Raw genomic sequence first — 21,568 nt, 5'->3', positions numbered from 1 at the left:
TCTCTACCTTTGATCCTGAGGATGCCAGGAAGAATCTGAAATTCGAGTTACCCTTGGCAGATGTCTAAAAATCTCCTGTCAGGGGGCATTCTGGTGGAAGTGGAATATGAGGAATTAGGGAGCATGAAGCAACATAGAGTGTTTACAAGGAAAAGATTATAGGCAAGTGATTATAAGCAGCGTGATAGGCAGAGCTAAGCGATCCCACAACCAACGGATCAGATCTAAGCTCTGCTGTCCTGCCAAATCCAGTTGTGAATGGTGGTGGACAATTAAACAACTCTCTGGAGGAGGAGGCTCCACAAATATCCCCATGCTCAATGATCGAGGATCCCAGTACGTCAGTGCAAAAGATAAGACTGATGCATTTGCTGCAATCTTCAGCCTGAAGTGCTGAGTGGATCATCCATCTTAGCCTCCTCCGGAGGACCCCAGCATCACATGCCAGTTTTCAGCCAATTCAATTCACTCCACGTGATATCAGAAACGACTGAAAGCACTGGACACTGCAATGGCAATGGGCCATGACAATATTCTGGCAATAGTGCTGAAGACTTGTGCTCCAGAACTAGCCGTGCTCCTAGCCAAGTTGTTCCAGTGCAGCTACAACATTGGCACTGCCTGGCTACGGGGAAAATTGCCCAGGTATGCCCTGTACAAAAAAATCAGGACAAATCCAACCCGGCCAATTACTGCCCCATCAATCTACTCTCCAAGGGGTCATCAACAGTGCTATCAAGCAGCACCTGCTTAGCAATAACCTACTCACTGACGCCCAGTTTGGGTTCTGCCAGGGCCACTCAACTCCTGACCTCATCACCGCCTTAGTTCAAATATGGACAAAAGAGCTGAACCCCTTAAGTGACTGCCCTTGACATCAAGGCCGCATTTGACCGAGTGTGGCATCAAGGAGCCCTAGCAAAACTGGAGTCAATGGGAATCGGGGGAAAACTCTCCGCTGGTTGGAGTCATACCTAGTACAAAGGAAGATGGTTGTCGTTGTTGAAGGTTAGTCATTTCAGCTCCAGGACATCATGGCAAGAGTTCGTCAGGTAGTGTCCTCGGCCCAACCATCTTCAGCTGCTTCATCAATGACCTTCCTTCCATCATAAGGTCAAAAGTGGGGATGTTCGCTGATGATTACACGATGTTCAGCACCATTCACGACTCCTCAGATACTGAAGCAGTCCATGGCCAAATGCAGCAAGACCTGGACAATATCCAGGCTTGGGCTGACAAGTGGCAAGTAATATTCGTGCCACACAAGTGTCAGGCAATATCCATCTCCAACAAGAGAGAATCCAACCATCGCCCCTTGACGTTCAATAGCATTACCATCGCTGAATCCCCCACTATCAACATCCTGGGGTTTACCATTGACCAGAAACTGAACTGGACTAGCCATATAAATACTGTGGCTACAAGAGCAGATCAGGGGCTAGGAATCCTGTGACGAGTAACTCACCTCCTGACTCCCCAAAGCCTGTCCACCATCTACAAGGCACAAGTCAGGAGTGTGATGGATACTCTCCACTTGCCTGGATGAGTGCAGCTCCCACAACAGTCAAGAAGCTTGACATCATCCAGGACAAAGCAGCCTGCCTGATTGGCACCACATCCACAAACATTCACTCCCTCCATCACCGACACACACTAACAGCAGTGTGTACTATCTACAGGATGCACTGCAGGAATTCACCAAGGCTCCTTTGACAGCACCTTCCAAACCCATGACCACTACCATCTAGAAGGACCAGGGCAGCAGATAGATGGGAACACCACCACCTGGAAGTTCCCCTCCAAGTCACTCACCATCCTGACTTGGAAATATATCGCTGGGTTAAAATCCTGGAACTCCCTAACAGCACTGTGGGTATACTTACACCACATGGACTGCAATGGTTCAAGAAGGCAGCTCACCACCACCATCTCAAAGGCAATTAGGGATGGGCAATAGATGCTGGCCCAGCCAGCGAAGCCCACATACTATGAATGAATAAAAAAAGGGGCAACTTACTTTGGAATACTTTGCTGCCAAAAAACTATTGTCGTAGGAAACTTCTGCTTACTGCAACTGATGTAATGTGAAATTGGGGCTTTCTTCTCTTCAACTAAACTTTAATTATTTTTTCATGTCCATGAGAACACAATGTGCAACATCTATATTAAATATTAAATGCTTCTCAATTTCAGTGTAACAGTTTTGAAATGAAACTTTTATCAAGTATTTTTAACACCTGATTGTTCTGAGACTATATTGATCAATCAAATTGCATGTAAAAACAAAACCCTTCAATTGTCAGATTTTCCTTTTCCCTATTTTTGACCTGTTTTTTAAAAAAATAATTGGTCATTTCTCTGCATTCTTATTGGATTCAAGTTCTCTTCACAGGACCTCTAATTTATTTTACAGCTTCCATTCTATCCCAGCAATTATTTTTGTCTCCTGTGCTGGTTTCTGAAACAAATTGTGGAAAAGCAAGAACTGAGGAAACTCAAAACACAGATCTTGAAAGAAGAAAGGGCCAAATAGGAAAATAGCATGATATAATAAAACTATGGAGAGATCAAAAACATTAGAGAACTCCATACTTGATCAAGTATGGTGATTCAACACGATCTCCTGATTTGGTGAGATAATGATTTCATTGGTTACCTTAGACCATTAACAGAGGCACAACGTAAATGGGCAGAGGCACTGGCCTGCAATTCTAGGGGGAAATTGTTTTTTCCAAAATGTATTTGTAATAATCCTGATGCTATTAAACATGTCTTGGCTTGAGATCCTCACAGATGTCCTCTAAGTTGTATTGACTGTAGGAACACGAGGTGACAATTCTTTATTTGTCCAAAATCCATTAACACTGAAATCGATTGCATTGTCACTACCCCGACCAAATTAACCAATTCCTCGCAGGTTGGGAGTCAAACCCGTAACAAGAGCTATCTTCATTTATTTACCATCTTTAACATAGCAAAAGGTGTCAAGGAGCTTCATGGGAGTGTTATCAAACAAAATTTGACACCAAGCCAAATAAGGAGATTTTAGTCAGAAGTAGGTTTTAAAAAGCGTCTTAAAGGAGGAAAGAGAATTAGAGAGGCAGAGAAGTTTATGGATGTAATTCAAGAGCTTAGGGTCTTGATAGCTGATGGAATGGGCTGCTGAAAGGTGGAATCAGGGATGTGCAGGAGGCCAGAATTGGAGATGCAGATATTCCAGAGCGTTATTGGGCTAGAGGAGATGGGAGGGGCAAGGCTATGGAGGGATTTGAAAACAAAGGTGAGAATTTTAAGATTGTGGCATTGCTTATCCAGGGACCAATGTAGATCAGTGAGTAGGGTGATGAGTGATTGGGACTTGATGTGATTTGGAATACAGGGTCAGAGTTTTGTACAAACATAAGTTTATGCGTGATGGGAAGCCAGCCAGAAATATATTGGAATAGCCAAATCTAGAAATAACAAAGGCATAATGAAGCTTTCAACAACAGATGAGCTGAGGAGTGATGAAGTTGGATGATGTTATGGAGATGGAAATAGGCAGTCTTTGTAATGGCAAGGATGTGGTCAGAAGCTCATCTCAGATTATATCTGGTTCAACCTTAGATACTTGTCAGGGAAGTGGATAGAATTGGTGGTTAAGGTAGCAATGGTGAATATGATGAGATCTGAAGGCAATGGCTTTCTTCTTCCCAGTATTTAGTTGAAGGAAATTTTTGCTGATCCAGTATTGGATGTTTGACTAGTAGTGTGAAGATTCAGAGATAGTGCAGGGATCAGGAAAGATGGTGATGAGGTAAAACTGGATGTTGATGTGGAATTTTATGCCGTGTTTTTGGATGATGTCACTGAGGGGTGGTTGAGAAATATGAGGGGGCCAAGGATCGACCCTTAAGAGAAACCAGAGGTAATGGTGCAATTGTGGAAAAGAAGCTGTTCCTTTGATTTGCTGGCTAAGACTGAATAAATAAGAATGAGACTAGGCAAGGTTAGTCCCACCTAGCTGGATAACAGAGGAGCGTTTGAGAAGAATGGTGTGGTCAACATTCGAGTCCTGAGTCTTGTTATATATTATGACACAGGGTGGTATCATAATCCACTGGGCATTTGGGAAAGAAAGAACTAGCACTTTATGGCATCCTCAGTATTTCCAAAATACTTTTCAATCAATGAGATACTTTTGAAGTGTAATCATTGTTGTTTTGTAGGCAAACACTTCAGCCAGTTTGTGCACAAGATCCCACAATGAACAAATAATTTGTTTTTGGTGCATTTGAGGAAGGAATATTCACTGGGAAACCAAAACTCTCCTCTTCAAATAGTGCCATGGGATATTTAATATCCATGCAACCATGTATATGCTGTTTCGTTTTTCACATCTCGCCTAAAAATGGCACTTCCAACTGTACAGCACTTCCTCAGAAATACATTGGTGTGTCGATCTAGATTGTATGTTCAAGTCTTGTAGAGTTGAGAGTGCCACTAACGGAGTCAAACTGACACAAAGGAGTCATAATTGAACTCTAATATTCCTCTCAGCTAATGCCATTTGATCTGCAGTTAATTGATCCACCATAGTCTTTGAAAAGACTTTATATTCAAATCTAATAATTTTGGATTCATGTTACTATTAGATTTATCTTTAAATATGAATAATACTGCTTTTTCACTTTCCCATAGGTTTTCTAACAAAACTTTATCAAAATTCTCTAAGACTAAGAGGGCTGTTTTCGTCTTATTGTCTGAATTTATAGTTCCACTTCCACTTTTTTTATTTCATGGGATGTGGACGTTGCTGACAAGACCAGAATTTGTTGCCTTCCTTAATTGCACTTGAATCCAGTGGCTTGTGAGGCCATTTCAAAAGGCAATTAAGAGTCGGCCATATTGCTGTGGGTCTGGAGTCACAGGTAGGCTAGAGCGGGTATGAATGGCAGGTTTCCTTCCCCAAAGGGCATTAATGAACCAGATGGATCTTTACAACAATTGGTGATAGTTATCATGGTCACCATTACTGAGACTAGATTAGCTTTATATTCCAGGTGTATGAATTGAATTTAAATTCTACCAGTTGCCATTGTGGGATTTGAACCCATGTCACCAGAACATTAGCCTGGACCTCGAGCTTACTAGTCCAGCAATATTGCCACTGCACTGTTGTCTCTTTCTCTTCACTCTTCTCCCCCACTCACCCCTCACCCCCACCCCCACCCAATGCATGCATTAATTTTGTTTAATTTTCCTTATTCAGTATCCCAATTAAAATCAGGTTTTTGATCTTTCAGCTCTCTATCTCAATACTGACACTTTTTATGCCTTTAATTCTTTCATATTAAGCATCCTTCAAAGATTCATTTCCTTCAAGATCAAGTTGCCTTCTAATTTATCATTTCATTATAAATACTATTTATAGCTCTTAACAGTAAAGGATGTTGCACTCTTCCTTCATCTGAAAACTATCAAACCTTTTATTTAAATTTCTGATTTAGTCTACTTTATTGTTCAGTCTGCAAAAATTTGACTTTTTATGTCTGACAACTGTGCAGCTGTAAAATATTTAAAATGGTACATTAAATGTATTGGAGCTTGCTGTACAGGATTAGTCTTTGTATTAAGATTTTATTTTCATCATGGAAATTAAATTTTTCACGTGCTTCTATTCTCTTCCTTTGCCTAGTAGTGTATGAGGAAGACATAGCTAGTTTTTCCTGGAACAGATCACTCGTCTGTTGCCAGAAGCTATAGCATGAGGGATGCCACTCCACATCAAGGCTGACCAGGACATTTTCCACTCTTACCTCCTGTCATAGGTGGATTGGAAGGATTTAGAGGTGAATAACCAACTTGTTTGGTCAAATTAAGAACATACCTTCCATCGCTATCAAATCCAGGAGTGGGGCTTGAACCTGGAGCTTCTGGCTCAGAGGCAGGGGTGCTACCCACTGCACCCTAAGACCACCTCTACCTTTAGACTAATACACAAGAATTTATACTAATGCCTTGATCACATCCATTCTCCTTTTACAGTATCTTTGTTTAAATATAGGGTATATGGTTAGAGAAGATATTTTATAAACAGTGTATAAATTTTATTGGCCTGACAACAAAGATTAAATATTTCACAAAAGTTATTTGAAGTAAACTGAAAAGATTGTTAGTGTCAGATTTTATTTTATTATCTTAATCTTAAAGGTGTCAAATTTTGCTTTATAATGCTTTGTGAAGCATCTTGGGATGTTTTATTATGTTAAAGGCGCTATATAAATACAAGTTGTGTTATTCTTTTTAGTGGTAAGCCAGCACTGACACTACTGTAACATAACAGAATAAATACTAAAACCATGAAACAGAGGCTGGCACAGTTCGATATTTGAAGTTGTTAGGGATGTTACTATAAAAATGGTTTTATATGTGCTATACATGATAGCAAATCCATTTTTCTACATAATTAGGAGGAACAAGTTTACCCCTATTTTGAAATAATCACATTTCACTTCTGAATGGCTCAGCTAAAGCAGCGGCTTTCTATTGAATACACCTCAATGCTAATATCATATGTGTTTTTAATCTGAAGTATGCAGTGTTGGCAGGCTAAATGCACTCTGCTGACCAGAAAATTCTCTAAATCTGGGAAAGAATTCTCACTTTAGATTTGATTTCACTTTCACATCTTGAAGGTTGTCCTTCGTTGTGTTATCTGCTTTGTCTTGTATGTGAGCTGGAGACAAAGCAAAGATTAGGCCTTTGGGTCCATTCTGGATTTCTGTGTCCAGGGATTGGCCGGATGGGTGCTAAACTGGTTTGGATGAGGGTTTCCTGCTTGTACCCCCACACAGTTGAATGGACTATTTAAAATAATAGGCTTTGATGTTTACTGGGATGCTTTTCTATAAATTTTCATTGTCTCAAACAATCTGAATACGTGCTTCGTCTGAATTCTAAATTGCATTTTCAAGAAGCATGTGACATTGATTTAACCCCCTTGAGCTGAATTGAATTTATGATCAATATTTTGATATAAATTATACTGAAATCCTTCCATGAACAAGTAATTAACTCCCTCAATTAGCTGACATTGACTGTTTTACAGGCGTGGAGAGCCATAATTTGGGCTATTTTGAAAAGCCATATCTAAAATCAATAGGTGTCAGTCTGTACAAATAGCACAGTCGTTGCTGGAAATGTAAACTAACCAGGAGGAATACATTCCTGACTCCATGCCATGCAGATATAGCATCAGTCTTAGACATCCTTTTCAGCACAACACCGGTTGAGCAGGTCAAGATCCAATTACATGATTCCTCTCAAACAATCATGTTTAGAAATATATTGCTTAATAACCTTTCAACAAGGGCAAGTGGGTACTCCCAGGGTACTAGCCAACATTTTTTCTTCATCCTTCATAACTCAAAACAGATTATCTGGTCATTTAAGTGGGACCTTGCGTGCATAAATTGGCTGCCATGTTTGCTTATCAACTGTGACTACTTTCAAGGCTGTGAAGCAGTTTGGGATGTTCTGTGGATGTGAATCATACATAGTCATACAGCACAGAAGGCGGCTGTGCTGGCCATCATGCCTGTACAGGCTCTATGGAAGAGCAATCCAATAAATTCCATTTCCCTGCTCTTTCCAATATTTTGTCAAGTATATATAAAATTTTCTTTTGAGAATTATCACTGAATCAGCTTCAACCACCCTTTCAAGCAGTTCATTCCAGATTATAACAACTTAGTGCGTAGAGAAATTTCTCCTCATTTCATCTCTGGCTCTTCTACCAATCGTTTTAAATCCTGTGTCCACTGGTTACCAATCCTCCTGCCAGTGGAAACAGTTTCTTCCTTTTTACCCTTCATAATTTTCTATCTCCATAACTTTCTCTGCTGTATGAAGAACAATCCCAGCCTCTTGGTTATGGCACAGCAGATGGTAAACGCTAAGCTGCTAAAATCCCAGAGGGAAACTTGAAACAGCTGCTACAACAGTTTTTGCTATTTGTATTTTTATTTCAAGATGCATGCCTTGAATTCAGTAGTAATAAGATCACCAAGTCTGAGAGGTTTTTTACAAAACTAAATTAAATATTTATTAATAGAAGAAAAGATTTTAATCACATACATAGGTCTACAAATTACTACTATGATAACTCCTAGCTCCTCTAATTAATCTAGCTCCCAATTACACCTCCGTTAAGGTAACAGTAAACAACATAGATTTCAACAGACCTCAGCAAAGCACACAATACTTAGCTTCGGATCCTGGAGACAGCAGCTTGGTACATACAGGCTGGAGGCTTTTCACACTTGTTGGACCTTAGAATGCTGCCTTCATACACATAACCTCATCTCCTTTATACAGGTTTTTCCCTTTTTAATGTAAACCCCATTGTTCCAATATATCTTTGCAATTTTACTTTTCCATAACATAAATCTTTCATAGTACTCATTTTATCAGTAATCTTTGGGAAAAAATAACACACTGTTTGGTTTAGCCTCTAATGACTAGGTGTAACACCTTTATCATCTCTTTGAAACTCACGACTCTGGTTTATATAAAAATGCAAATTTTCTCCACACTTCACATGCTAAAAATTAAGCCATGTTTATGTATTTAGCATTTCAAATCTAGTTTCCCTTCTGATACATCAAAGCACCCAGACTAGCTGTCTGCAATTCAATTAAAACCCCCAAACATACCTGTACATAGAAACTAATCCAAACCCCACTATTAACCTACCTTTACAATAAATGACAATATTATGAAAATTATGGTATTTTCATGACACCCCCCTCCTTACTGGAAAATGAACCGTCATAATTAAAAAGGTGGCTTCATTTTCTTAACCTATCTTACATGACCTTCTATACTTATATATATACTCACACTATTACATTACCAGATGCATGCATTAACATGACAATATATTACTAAATCCTTCATACCAACAGAAATCATTCCAGTCCAGTGTCCAGGTTTTTAAATGTCCAATTTTCCCTTTCAGCTTCAGACTCATGTCAGTGCATCTGCAATCAGATTTTCTCATCCAGCCACATGTATAATATGTGTATTAAATGGTTGTAGTAATAAATTCCATCTGAATAGCCTTGCACTTTTGTCTCAAAATTTGTCCAGAAACTTTAAAGGATTGTGATCTGTATAAACAATTGTTTCTGATGAATTGTTTGCAATCTAAATCTCAAAATGCTGCAATGCTAACGCTAGACCCAGAGTCTCCTTTTCGATCATTGAATATCTTCTCTATTGTATATTCAATATCCATGAAAAATATCCTATCGGTTTCTCAATTCCAGTGTCATCTTCTTTTAACAATCTGGCTCCAATGTCTATATTGCTTGCGTCAAAGGCCAACTTGAATTGCTTGGCATAATTGGGTACTGCCAAAACTGGTGTCATAGTCAGTACAGTTTTCAAACTCTCACATCCCTTCTGACACTCCTGTGTCCATTGAAACTTCTTGTTTTTTAATAGTTCAGTCAATGGAGCAACCACACTGCTAAAATTTGTTACAAATTTCCGCAAAACCCCACTCATGCCCAGAATTCTCAAAACTTCTTGTTTTGTTGCAGGCACAGTGAAATCCATGATAGCCTTGACTTTCACATCTCCTGGAGCCACCTTACCATGTTCAATGGTATGGCCTAGATATTTAACGCACGCTTTTGCAAATTCACTTTTAGCCACGTTCATCACCAAGTTAGCTTCTTGTAATCGATTAAGTAACTCTTCTGGATATTGTAAATGCTCTTCCAATGTTTGACTGAAAACTATCAAGTTGTTAATATAAACAGCACAATTGCTCAGTCCTGCAATTACTTTATTTATCAGTCTTTGAAATGTTGCAGGTGCATTTCTCATACCAGATGGCATGACTTTAAACCAATATAGTCCATCTGGCGTCACAAAAGCCGATATCTCCTTTGCTCACTCCGATAACAGTGCTTGCCAATATCCTCTTAGGAAGAAATCTTGGTAATAAATTTTGATTGTCCCACTTACAACCAAAGGATATGAATCCACTTTTGTCACCGCATTCACCTTTCGATAGTCTACACACAGTCTTTGTGTTCCATCTGGTTTCGGTACTAGTACAATAGGTGAACTCCAGTTACTGCAACGAGACTCAATGATGTAATTTTGAAGCATGAATTCAATTTCTTTCTGAACTTGTGATAACCTTTTCGGATTCAATCTATAATGATGTTGCCTTATCGAAGATGAAACTCCTACACATACATCATGTATAGCTAAATTTGTCCTCCCAGCTTATTCCCACAAATAGCTTTGCGTGACTGCAATAGCTTCTGCAAATCACTTTGACACTTGTCTGGAAGGTAACTCAATATTACATTTAAATTTTCAAGTACAACCTCATTTTCCAATTTAAGTAGAGGAAAATCAATTTCAGAATCCTGCATTTCTACCTCTTTCTCATTCTACCACCACTTACACCACCTTTTGGTCCTCTTCCCTTTCAAAGTACTTTCTAAGCACATTTACATGACACAGCCTCTGCTTTCTTCTACCTGGAGTATTTTTTAAATAATTTACTTCACTCAGTTTCTTTTCAATCGTGTAAGGCCCACTAAACCTTGCCTTTAACAAATCACCCAGTACTGGTAACAGAACTAGCACGTTTTCCCAAGCAACAGAACTACGAACTAGAGCTTTCCTGTCTGCCTTCACTTTCTTCACTTGCTGCGATATCTTTTAATGTTCCCTAGGTAACTCACATGCTCTGTCCAATCTCTCTCTGAAGTTTGATACATAATCCAGGAGAGTAGTTTCTGAATTTTGACTCACCAATTTCTCATGAATCAATTCCAGTGGTCCTCTTACCTCATGACCATAAACTAGTTCAAAAGGACTAAAAACCAGTCGATGCATTAGGAGCATCCCTAATAGCAAATAGCAAGAATGAAATTCCCTAACCCAATCCTGTGGATAATCCTGACCAAACGCCCTCATCATAGTTTTTAAAGTTTGATGCAATCTTTCCAAAGCCTCTCGTGACTCAGGATGGTAAACTGTTGACTTAAACTGTTCTAACCCCAAACTGTTCATTACTTCCTTAAACAGCATGACATGAAATTTGAACCCTGATCTGATTGTATTTCCTTTGGTAAACCATATCTTAGTCAACCCTTCCACAATTCCCTCTGTTGTAATATTTCTCAAAGGTATTGTTTCAGGAAACCTTGTAGACACATCCATTATTGTCAGTAGTGTCACCTTTTAGTCTTAGGGAGGTGCCCTACAGAATCAGTCATTGACCCTGGTAAAAATTCTTCAAATGCTAGAATTGGAATAAAAGGCGCTAGCTGAATCACTGCTTATAGTATTCCTATCATCTGACATGTGTGACATGTTCTACAGAATTTGACGACACCTCTATGCAATCCAGGCCAATAAAAATGTTTTTGTATTTTCACCTGTGTCTTTCTAATTCCTCAGTGTCGCCTCATTGGAATTTCATGAGCTTTCCTCAGAATCTCATTTCTATATCCAAATGGTATAACAATCTGATGCACTTCCCTCCTGCTTTCATCTGCTGAAACACAAGGCCACCATTTTCTGATTAAAACATTACCCTTAAGGTAATAACATTATGGAATGCATTCTGCCTCTGTTTCTGAGTAAGCTGCCTGATATAACTGTCTTAATTGCATATCCTTTTTCTGTAACTCTACCAAGGCGTTTGCCTTGAGCTAAACACCTCAGCTGCATTCTCCGTTCTTTCTTCCTGAACAATGTTATCAGCTAATTGGACTTGCACATCTTCTTGCCTTTTACATTCCTGTTCTTCTTGTTTCAACTTGTGAGCCTGTGATCTTGTTATCTCACAATCTGGAAACAATCCAGGATGCTCTCTCTGCAGCACTTCTGTTGAAAATACTTCTACAAGCTGCTCAACTAGCATAGACATCACCCACATCTGTGACCCAGCTATATCAGTATGCAAAATAAATGGAAAACCTGCAATGGGTAATTTTTCCACTACTCCAACAAACATCTCACCTGTTTTTCACTTACTCTTAAACTTACCTTCCACAAGGGGATAGGTTTAGCATTCCATGGACCCTACTTATTATCACCTGTTCTTGCAATATTCCCTCTGAACAACAAATGTCACTATCCCACAACATTGACTAGCCCATGTCTCTTAAAATGTTAACAGTTTTACCTACTCCCTCCACCCTATACACATGGAAAGATTTTCCCTTCACATATGAAATCTTTAAACATTTCAGCAACCTGCTCCTCAGAACTCCCTTGGGTAAATTGTGAACACATTCCCACATCTTTACCTATCACTGCTTCTTCCTGTTTTACCTTTACACAAACCACTGCTTTTTCCCGTGCCTGAACCTCAGAACCCACAGTACTTTTACCTCTAGAACTTTTCTGCAATCCAATAATCCCATCAGATTTTCCCTGTAATTTCCAACACACTGACTCCGTGTGTCCAAATTTATTACAATGAAAACACCTCAATTTTCCAGTGTCACTTCTACCTTCAGCACCTTCCTTTTTAGTCTGAGTAAAAACTTCCTGCAAATTTCCACCTACTCCTCTCCCCTGACTACCCACCTTCCTTTCACCTTCCCACTATCTATCCTTCTCTGATTTAAAAGGGTGACGACAAAAACATTTAGCTCTATGAGCTAACTCATAATTATTGGCTATCTCTGCTGCCTGTATTACCATTTTACCCCTTTGTTCCTCCACATGCGTTCTCATTCCTGAAGGAATTGAATCTTTAAATTCTTCCAAAAGAATTACTTCTGTATGAGCTGGATATGTCATCTCTATCTTTAATGCCTATATCCACCAGTCAAAATTACTTTGTTTTATTCTCTCAAACTCAATATAAGTTTGCCCAGGCTGTTTTCTCATATTCCTAAATTTCTGTCTATATGTCTCAGGAACCAACTCAAATGCATTCAAAATAATCTTTTTTACGGATTCACAGTTCACCAACATTTCTTCTGACAGTGAAGCATAAACCTCATGTGCTCTACCCACCAACCTGGATTGTAACAAATGTCTGGTTTTCCTATGGCCATTTCATCTGTGAAATAAAGAATACTTCAACATTTCTTTCCTCAAACTTCATAAGAACTTATACAAATTTAAACCTGCTAGGTTTTAGGTTAAAAGTTTTCTCACCGTCAGAACTTTCCTTAGCATCTGATGTCTCCTTTTTAAAATCCAGCTTTTTAAGCCAGTGCTCTCTATCTCTTTCCTTCATTCTCTCTTCCATTGCTAACTTTTCCCTCTGGAGATCAAGTTTTCACATTTCCATTTCTTTTGAAATAATCTCACGTTTTCCCTTTCTTTTTCTGCTGCCTCTAGTACCAGTTTTCTCGGTTTCTTTGCTTTTTCAAATTCAAGTCTCTTAATTTCTAATTGCAGTCTCACAACCTCTAGCTGTGACTCACTAGTGTCAGGTATTGCTTCCAACTTTAAATGCTGTGCTATCACTTCAATTATGTCTGCTTTCTTTGCACCTACAGGTGAGCTTAACTGCAACCTATCCACCAACTCTGTTAGCTTACCCTTAGATACTTTTTTGTAACCCAATCCAATCAAGGAATTTCAAACATATTTTGCAAAAAGCCCCCACTTTTGTTATGGCACAGTGGATGGAAAATGCTGAACCGCTAAAATCCCAGAGGCTACTTGAAACAGCTGCACAAATGTTTTTGCAATTTGCATTTTTATTTTGAGATGCGTGCCTTGAATTCAGTAGTAATAAAACCACAAAGTCTGAGAGGTTTTTTTACAAAACTAAATTAAACATTTATTAACAGAAGAAAAGATTTTAAGCACATACATTGGTCTTCAAATTACTACTACAATAACCCCTAGCTCCCCAAATTAATCTAGCTCCCAGTTACACCTCTGTAAAGGCAACAGTAAAACAACATAGATTTCAACAGACCCAGGCAAAGCACACAATATCCTGGACAGTGATATTTAAAATTAATTCTCTTAGCTTCGGATCCTGGAGACAGCAGCTAAGTATATAGAGGCTGGAGGCTTTTCATACTTGTTGGATCTTAGAATACTGCCTTCTTACATGTGACCTCACATCCTTTATACAGGTTTTGCCCTTTTTAATGTAAATCTCATTGTTCCAATATCTCTTTGCAACTTCACATTTTTGATAATATAAATCTTTCATAGTACTCATTTTATCAGTAATCTTTGGGAAAAATAAACACACTGTTTGGCTTAGCTTCTGTTGGCTAGGTGTAATGCCTTACCATTTCTGAAATTCACAACTCTGGTTTATTTAACAATGTAAATGTTCTTCACACTTCACATTCTAAAACTTCAGCCATGTTTACATATTTAGCATTTCAAACCTAGTTTCCCTTCTGATGCATCAAAGCACCCAGAATAGTTGTCTGCAATTTAATTAAAATCCCCAAACACACCTATATACAGAAACTAAACCAAACCCCACTATTAACCTACCTTTACAATAAATTACAATAATATTATGAAAATTATTGTATTTTCATGACACTGTTGGCATTGAGTCATTTATGGCACAGAAGGAGGCAATTTGGTCCACCAAATCTCTGTCTCAATGTAACTGAAGCTATTCAGCACTGGTTTCATTCTGATAGATCAACATGCACCATGTTTAATGCATTGACATCCTTCTTAAAGTAAATGCCTAGAATTGGACACAGACTTCAGCTGAGACCAAACCAGGGATTTATGAAGGTTTAACATATAACTTACCTAGCTTTTATACTTTGCCTATATTTATAAAGACAAGGATCCTGTGTGCTATTTTAATAGCCTTGCCAATTTGTCCTGAAAGGTACTATAAATGCAAGGTTTTTTTTTTCCTTTTGTTTTAAAAATACTTCTGAAATTCTGTTGTAGGACTGTAGTTGACACAGTTTTAGAGATCTTGGAAAGAGAAGTTTCTCTGTATGTTTCCTGATATCCACTGTGATTCACAAGACCTAAGCAAATGTGGCAGCAATAATTCTGAGAAACTTTATATGGTTGAAGATATGTTTCTCTGATATTATGTGTTGACCAATTTATCTCCTATAGCATAAAGATCTGTTATTGTAAAGCACATACAAAAATTATGCATTGGACAGAGCAACATGGAAAAGCCTGAATATGTCAGGTTTCCTCCCTTTGATTATGGATACCTTATTGCCATCCAGAAAAGGTTTCATACCTAAACTGTACAGTGTTAAATAGGAGGAAATTAGCTTCGGTGTTGGCACAAAGAGTTTGGTTGTTTTTATTTATTTGCACTTGGAGATTGAACTACATTAAAATAGTGGAGAAGACCTTTGAATACATTTTGTAATGCAAACCAGGACATTCAGAAGATGAAATGAATTACAAGTTTGGAGCAATCTTAAATTGTACTTAATGCAGCTTGGTCCTATGGCACATAAAGTATGGCATACTGAACTGTATCTTGGAAGCTTGTTCTTTGCTGAGGATAGGTGAGAAGATGGTACCTCTGTTTAAGGGTAAGAGATCTAACTTGTCAATTGTGTAAATCAGTGGTCCAATGAGGTTGATGGTATCTAGGTGAATTGATTAACTAGGTTGGCCATCAAGGATCGTTGTTTGTGCTGCCTTAAAACCTACACTGTCTTCACGCTTGCTTCATGTAGGGCTGGAGAGGGGAAAGAACTTTCATGTCGAGTCTGTGATGGGAAGTAAGTGGTCTTTTATCTTGAAGAAAGATGACACTCTAGAAATGAAGGTGAGTAATTTTGTAGGCTAACTGAGGTTTCTATAAACACATAGGAAAATTAGTTTCACATTAACAGCCAGTCTTTGAAAGATGGCAGTTTTTAATGAGGTCCATAACCTGAATTTGATGTTAATTATAAAAGGTAAAGTTAATCCTGTGCCATAGCTAAATAGAAATATATCTAAAGCTGTCACGGTACCACAGATAGGTGAATGTCTATCCTTAAATCAGATAGTCATGGGTTTAAGTCACAAGATGGCTGCAATTTAGGATTGTGTTTCATCCATTCTAGGCCATTTTGGATGGACTGTCAAATGTGTGGCAGGAGGGCAGATCAGGTATTAAGTAGAATCATTTAAAAGTCAATGTTTTTTGAGATAGTCAACTAATAATATTGATACCATTTCTGAAGAAGCCTGTGTGTCATCAAGCTGTGTCAGTAAAGAAAAGACCCTATCAAGTAGAGGAAATTTAACGTGGATGTCATGGATTGCAGGTCTGATTTCGTAATTCATAAAACTGAATATCTTGTTCATAGCCAAACTGGCTGGAGGGACGAGGTGGAATTAAATAAGTTATCGAGTGCCACCCTTGTGAACTTTTTTGCAATTGGTTTTAGATCTGCAGAGACCTGGGTCTCTCCAAGTAGTTTATTTTTTTTAACATTTTATTTGTGTTACTTTTCATGATAATGTACTGTCTGACTTTTCAGTCCAAATGGTCTTTACATTTTTGCAGCATTTTATATATATGAAACCAGCTTTCTGGGGATTGTTAGTGCCTCTAATACTAGCCACCAGGAAATGCCAGTTATTACATAGACATGTAATTCCCTTTCATCTGATCCATCATAACAGGATCCCATATTCCCCATTCTCTGACATCTGTTAATGAAGCAGCAAATGGGAACTGGATGGGGTGGAAAACAATTTTTAAAGTATTTCTGAAGGAAGAAACGTGTCGATGAAGCTTTTTGTCTTGCACTCATCAGGACAGATGCAAGAATACCAAATTTCAAAGAGCAACAATTTATACTGTATGAGAAAAGGGGTGCTGATTAGTTGGCAAGTTAGCTCTGATTGGTTACGATGTTGCCATGGTGAGTGCACCAGGGAGCTATTGGCCCCTATGTTTTAGTTTATTCAAAAAAGGCACAACGTCTGGACATATTTCTTTTGCCTGCAGAGGGCAGGTCCCTGAATATTAATACCTGTAGCTGCTAGCAAGTGTAAGTGAACTACATTGCGAGCCTAACTGATAATCTTAAATTGATTGTTTGTGTAACTCTTAGTACACTTGGGATTGTGAGGGGCCTGTCCTCTGCAGGCAAAATGAATATGGCCAGACATTGCACCTTTTTTTGAATAAACAAAAGAATTAGGGGACACTAGCTCTCTGGTGCATTTTCCATGGCAACGTCTCAACCATTCAGAGCTGACATGCTGACCAATCAGCACCCCTTTCTTTATGCAGTATAAATTGTTGTTCCCTTTGAAATTTGGCATCCTTGGGTCTGTCTTGATTAGTGCAAGACTAAAAGCTTTAATAGCATGTCTTTTTTCAACAATACTCAAGTTCTGTACCAGTAAGTGATGATTTTAAAACTACCTTTTTTGTTTAAGAAAAGAATTAGATTTGTTTCTTAGCTTCTGTAAAAGAAAATGATGGTCATACATGAATATTGATTATGCAGTTTCATATAAATGAATCCAGCAAAACTATTCCCTGACAGATACATTTGTATTAGTAAATAGCTTTCATTACTGAAAATTTTCCGAAGAGCTTTAAGATATAATCCAATATTTTGATTGGTAAATGATTTGGCTTTGATGTTTGCAAATAAATAAAATAAACATTTCTATAATTATTACTATTTTACAACAAAATTTATGGCCATTTTGTGGTTAAGACAAATTCATGAACTACAAACTGTTATGAAATTGAAATCTACCTTGTAAATGTCCATGTTGAACAGCACTTGGAAGCAACACTGAGGGCAGCAAGGGCAACCAATGTACTCTGGGTGGGGCCTTCAATGTCCATCACTATGAATGACATGGTAGAACCGCTACTGATCGAGCTGGCTAAGTCTTGAAGGATATATCTACCAGACTGGGTCATGGCAGGTAGCAAGGGAATCAACACGAAGGAAAACCCGACTTGACCTCGTCCTCACCAGTTACTTGCCACAGATTTATTTATACATGAAAGTATACGTAGAAGTAACCACTGCAAATTCACCGTGGAGATAAAGTCCCATCTTCACACTGAGGACACCCTCCATTGTGTTGTGTACCACCATGCTAAATGGTATTGACTCAGAACAGATTGAGCACCTCAATATTGGGCATCCATGAAGTGCTGGGGCCATCAACAGCAACATTGTATTATAACACAAGCTATTACCTCATGGTATGGCACATACTTCACTTCATCATTACCATCAAGCCTGGAGATCAACCTTGGTTCAATGTTGTCAGTAGAAGAGCATGCCAGGAGCAGCACCAGGAGTACCTAAAAATGAGGTGCCAAATCTGGTGAAACCACAACTCAGGACTACATGCATGTTAAATACAGAAGAGTGTGGCTATAGACAGAGCTAAGTGCTCACACAACCAATGAATCAGATTAAAGCACTGTATTCCTGCCACATCCAGTTGTTGAATGGTGGTGGACAATTAAACAACTAATGGGAGGCAGAGATTCCATGAACATCCCCTTGTTCAATTATGGTGGATCTTAGCACCTGAGTGCAAAAGATAAGGTGCTAGCATTTGCAGGCACCTTCAGCCAGTAGTGCCACATGGAAGCTCCATTTTAGCCTCCTGAAATTCACCCAGATTACACTCTTCAGCAAATTTGATTCACTCCATGTGATGTCAAGAAATACTGACTGCACAAGATACAGCAATGGCTATGGGCACTGACAATAATACAGCTGTAGTGTTGAAGACATGCTCCAGAACTAGCAACATCTCTAGCCAAGCTATTCTAGTACAGCTGCAATACTGGCATCTATCCGATAATGTTTAATATTGCCCTGTTATATTCTGCCCATAAAAAGCAACATAATCCAAGTGACCAATTACTACCTCTTTGGTTTATTCTCAATCATCACCAAAGTTATGGAAGGTGTTGTTGATAGCAGTATCATGCAGAACCAATAACCTGCTCACTGATAGTCAGTTTGATTCCACCAGTGTTACTTTGCTCTAGTTCTCATTACAGGCAAGAACTGAATCCCAGAGGTGAGGTGAGAATGATTGTCCTTGGCACAAAGGCAGCATTTGGCCAAGTGTGGCATCAAGGAGCCTTAGTAAAATTGAAGTCGATGGGAATTGGGGGAAACTCTCCATTGGTTAGAGTCATATATAGCACAAAGGAAGATAGTTGTGGTTTTTGGAGACCAACTACCTCAGGCTCAGGACTTCTCCACAGGGGTTCCTCAGGGCTGCCTCATCAATTACCTTCCTGCCATCATAATGCCAGAAGTGGGAATGTTTGCTGGTGATTGCAGTGTTCAGTTCAATTTGTAACTATACAGATATCAAAGCAGTCCATGTCCGTATGCAGCAAGACATAGACGACACTCACCATCATCATCCTGGGGATCACCATTGACCAGAAATTTAATCGGAACAGCTACATAAATATTCTGGCTATAAGAGCAGGTCAGAGGCTGGAATTCTGCAGTGAGTAACTCATCTCCTTACTCCCCAAAGCTTGTCCACTATCTACAGTGCACAAGTTGGAATTAAAGGAATACTGTGCACTTGCCTGGATGAGTATAGCTCCAATAACACTCGAGAAGCTTGACACTGTCCAAGACAAAGCAGCTTGCTTGATTGGCATCCTGTCCACCACCTTCAACATTCCCTTCTTCCGCCACGGGCACACCATAGCTATAGTGTAAATCATCTCCAAGATGCGTTGCAGCAACTTGCCAGTGCTCCTTTGACAGCACTTCTCAAACCCATTTGAGGTCCAGAAGGACAAGGGCAGCAAGTGCATGGGAACGTCACCACCTGCAGGTTCTCCCCAAGTCTCACACCATCCTGGCTTGGGAGATATGTTGCCATTCCTTCATTGTTGCTGTCAATGTCCTGGTATTTCCTACCCAACAACATTGTGGGAATACTCACACCACATGGACTGGAGTGGTTCAAGAAGGTGACTCACCACCACTTTGAGGCAGTTGTGGGTGGACATTAAATGCTGTCTTTGCTGGCGACACCCACACTTCACGACTGAATAAAAAAAATTAAGGGCAGCAGACGTAGTGCATTCTGAGACTTTGACTATTCCGATTATTCTCACTTAAGAATTTCAGAAACCTCTTTAGAATTTAATTTTCGTGCAGGACAAACATTTGCTGGGCAGCTATTCCGTTGTTTAAAAATCAAAAGTTTCGGATTCAATATAGTGTGAACGGGTAACTCAATGCTGAGAGTTAGCATTGACCTCTTACTGGCGATTGGTAATTGACAGTCTCCGGTACTTTTTTTCCCTACCACCCACACACACACACACAGACAGACAGGCTGTGCATTAATTAAAGAATGTGCAACATGGCATTTATTTCGAGACTGTCATCTGGGCTGATTGGACTTCTTGAACTTGCAAACGTAAGGGTGTTCCAGCCAGTTAAATCCTGGCAAAGGATTGCATTTAGCACGGTCATGCGAGCTCAGTGTTAACACGGTCTTTGGGCTGTGGAACATTCCGATTGCAGGGAAGTGGTGCAAGCGGCGCTCTGCGTGCGTGCGTGCGGCTCTGCATCGCAAACAATCCGCTGCTGCAAAACTGCGGGGGACACGCAAACCCCCCTAATGCACATTTAAACAGGAGGAGGAGGGAGGAGGAAAAAAAAGGTGCATTTTAATAACCTGCAAAGCGGAGAGGATTTAATTATTTTTTTATGCACGGTTGGGTATGGAAAGAAAATTCCTGATTTTAAAAAGGGGAAAACGACATGACGTAAGGTGTTTTCTGGCTTTGGGAGTGTATGACGTCATATGCAATAGAGTCCTATAGAAAAATGGTGTCTTTTTACACGGGCTGTAGAGTGACTGAAAGTTATTTGGATTCACAAAATCCTGGGTGATGCATTGGTGATTTAGAGTAATGCTATCTCAAAAATGGATGTAGAGAAAGAGTCTGGACGAAGATTGGTCTGTAGTTTTTTGTAACGTAACGAGTTTTTAATGCCATATTAAAAGAGAGAGAGGATTTATGCAGCTACTAGTGATATGGAGGGGAGCAGTCACCGTGTGACTGGAGCTGAAATGGCCTCTTGTTTGTTTTTATTTTGTTTTTTTTTTGGGGGGGTGTGGAAGGGTAGTGGCTTCCTGTTTTAATTCTGAGGGTCAGTGAGGGGGGGTTTATTTTTTTTAAATGTCTTTCTCTCTCTCTCTCTCTCTCGCTTATTTTTTTTTAATATTCCGCCCTAGTCACGGTTTTTCCAAGTTGTGAGGGAAGTGTCTGAAGTGAGTGGCTCTGGTGTGTTTACAGTGTCTGCGGGAGGAAGCGCTGCTTCCCGCTGGCCGCTTTCCATCCTACAACCCAGGCTCGACGGCCTAGTTTCACCCACCACCCCCCCCCCCCCCCCCCCCCAAAGCATCTTGACCCCCCTCCTCCTCCGTGTTCCCCCTCCTCCGTCCTCACCTTCCCGAATCTCCTTCCCTCCGAGTGACTTTCTGTTTTTAAAGACAAACAAAAAAAAAATACGCCGGAGACGTGTAAAAGCCCAATACCGAGGGACTGGGTTTGTGCTTTTCAAACTCGTCTCGTATTCGCTCGAAT

General features: G+C 39.5%; 1 protein-coding gene across 15 annotated transcripts in view; it reads left to right on the top strand.

The window, feature by feature from the left end:
- Positions 1-21,568, top strand: part of LOC121285500 (lysine-specific demethylase 2B-like) — a 248,035-nt gene that overhangs the window by 2,955 nt on the left and 223,512 nt on the right. For 4 of the 15 annotated variants that reach the window (XM_041202011.1, XM_041202019.1, XM_041202009.1 and 1 more), the window contains exon 1: positions 20,800-20,937. The exons of 9 other annotated variants lie outside the window; for them this stretch is intronic. In XM_041202011.1, the coding sequence (XP_041057945.1) occupies positions 20,905-20,937 (33 nt within the window). In that variant the 5' untranslated portion in view covers positions 20,800-20,904. Of the gene's footprint in view, positions 1-15,754; positions 15,776-20,501; positions 20,637-20,799; positions 20,938-21,568 lie in introns of those variants that run through there. 2 more of the 15 variants (XM_041202004.1, XM_041202012.1) reach the window with 2 other exon arrangements.

The sequence above is a fragment of the Carcharodon carcharias genome, chromosome 13 (genome assembly GCF_017639515.1).
Source record: "Carcharodon carcharias isolate sCarCar2 chromosome 13, sCarCar2.pri, whole genome shotgun sequence".
Classification (NCBI taxonomy): domain Eukaryota; kingdom Metazoa; phylum Chordata; class Chondrichthyes; order Lamniformes; family Lamnidae; genus Carcharodon; species Carcharodon carcharias.
This window is presented reverse-complemented; position numbering and strand designations above follow the sequence as displayed.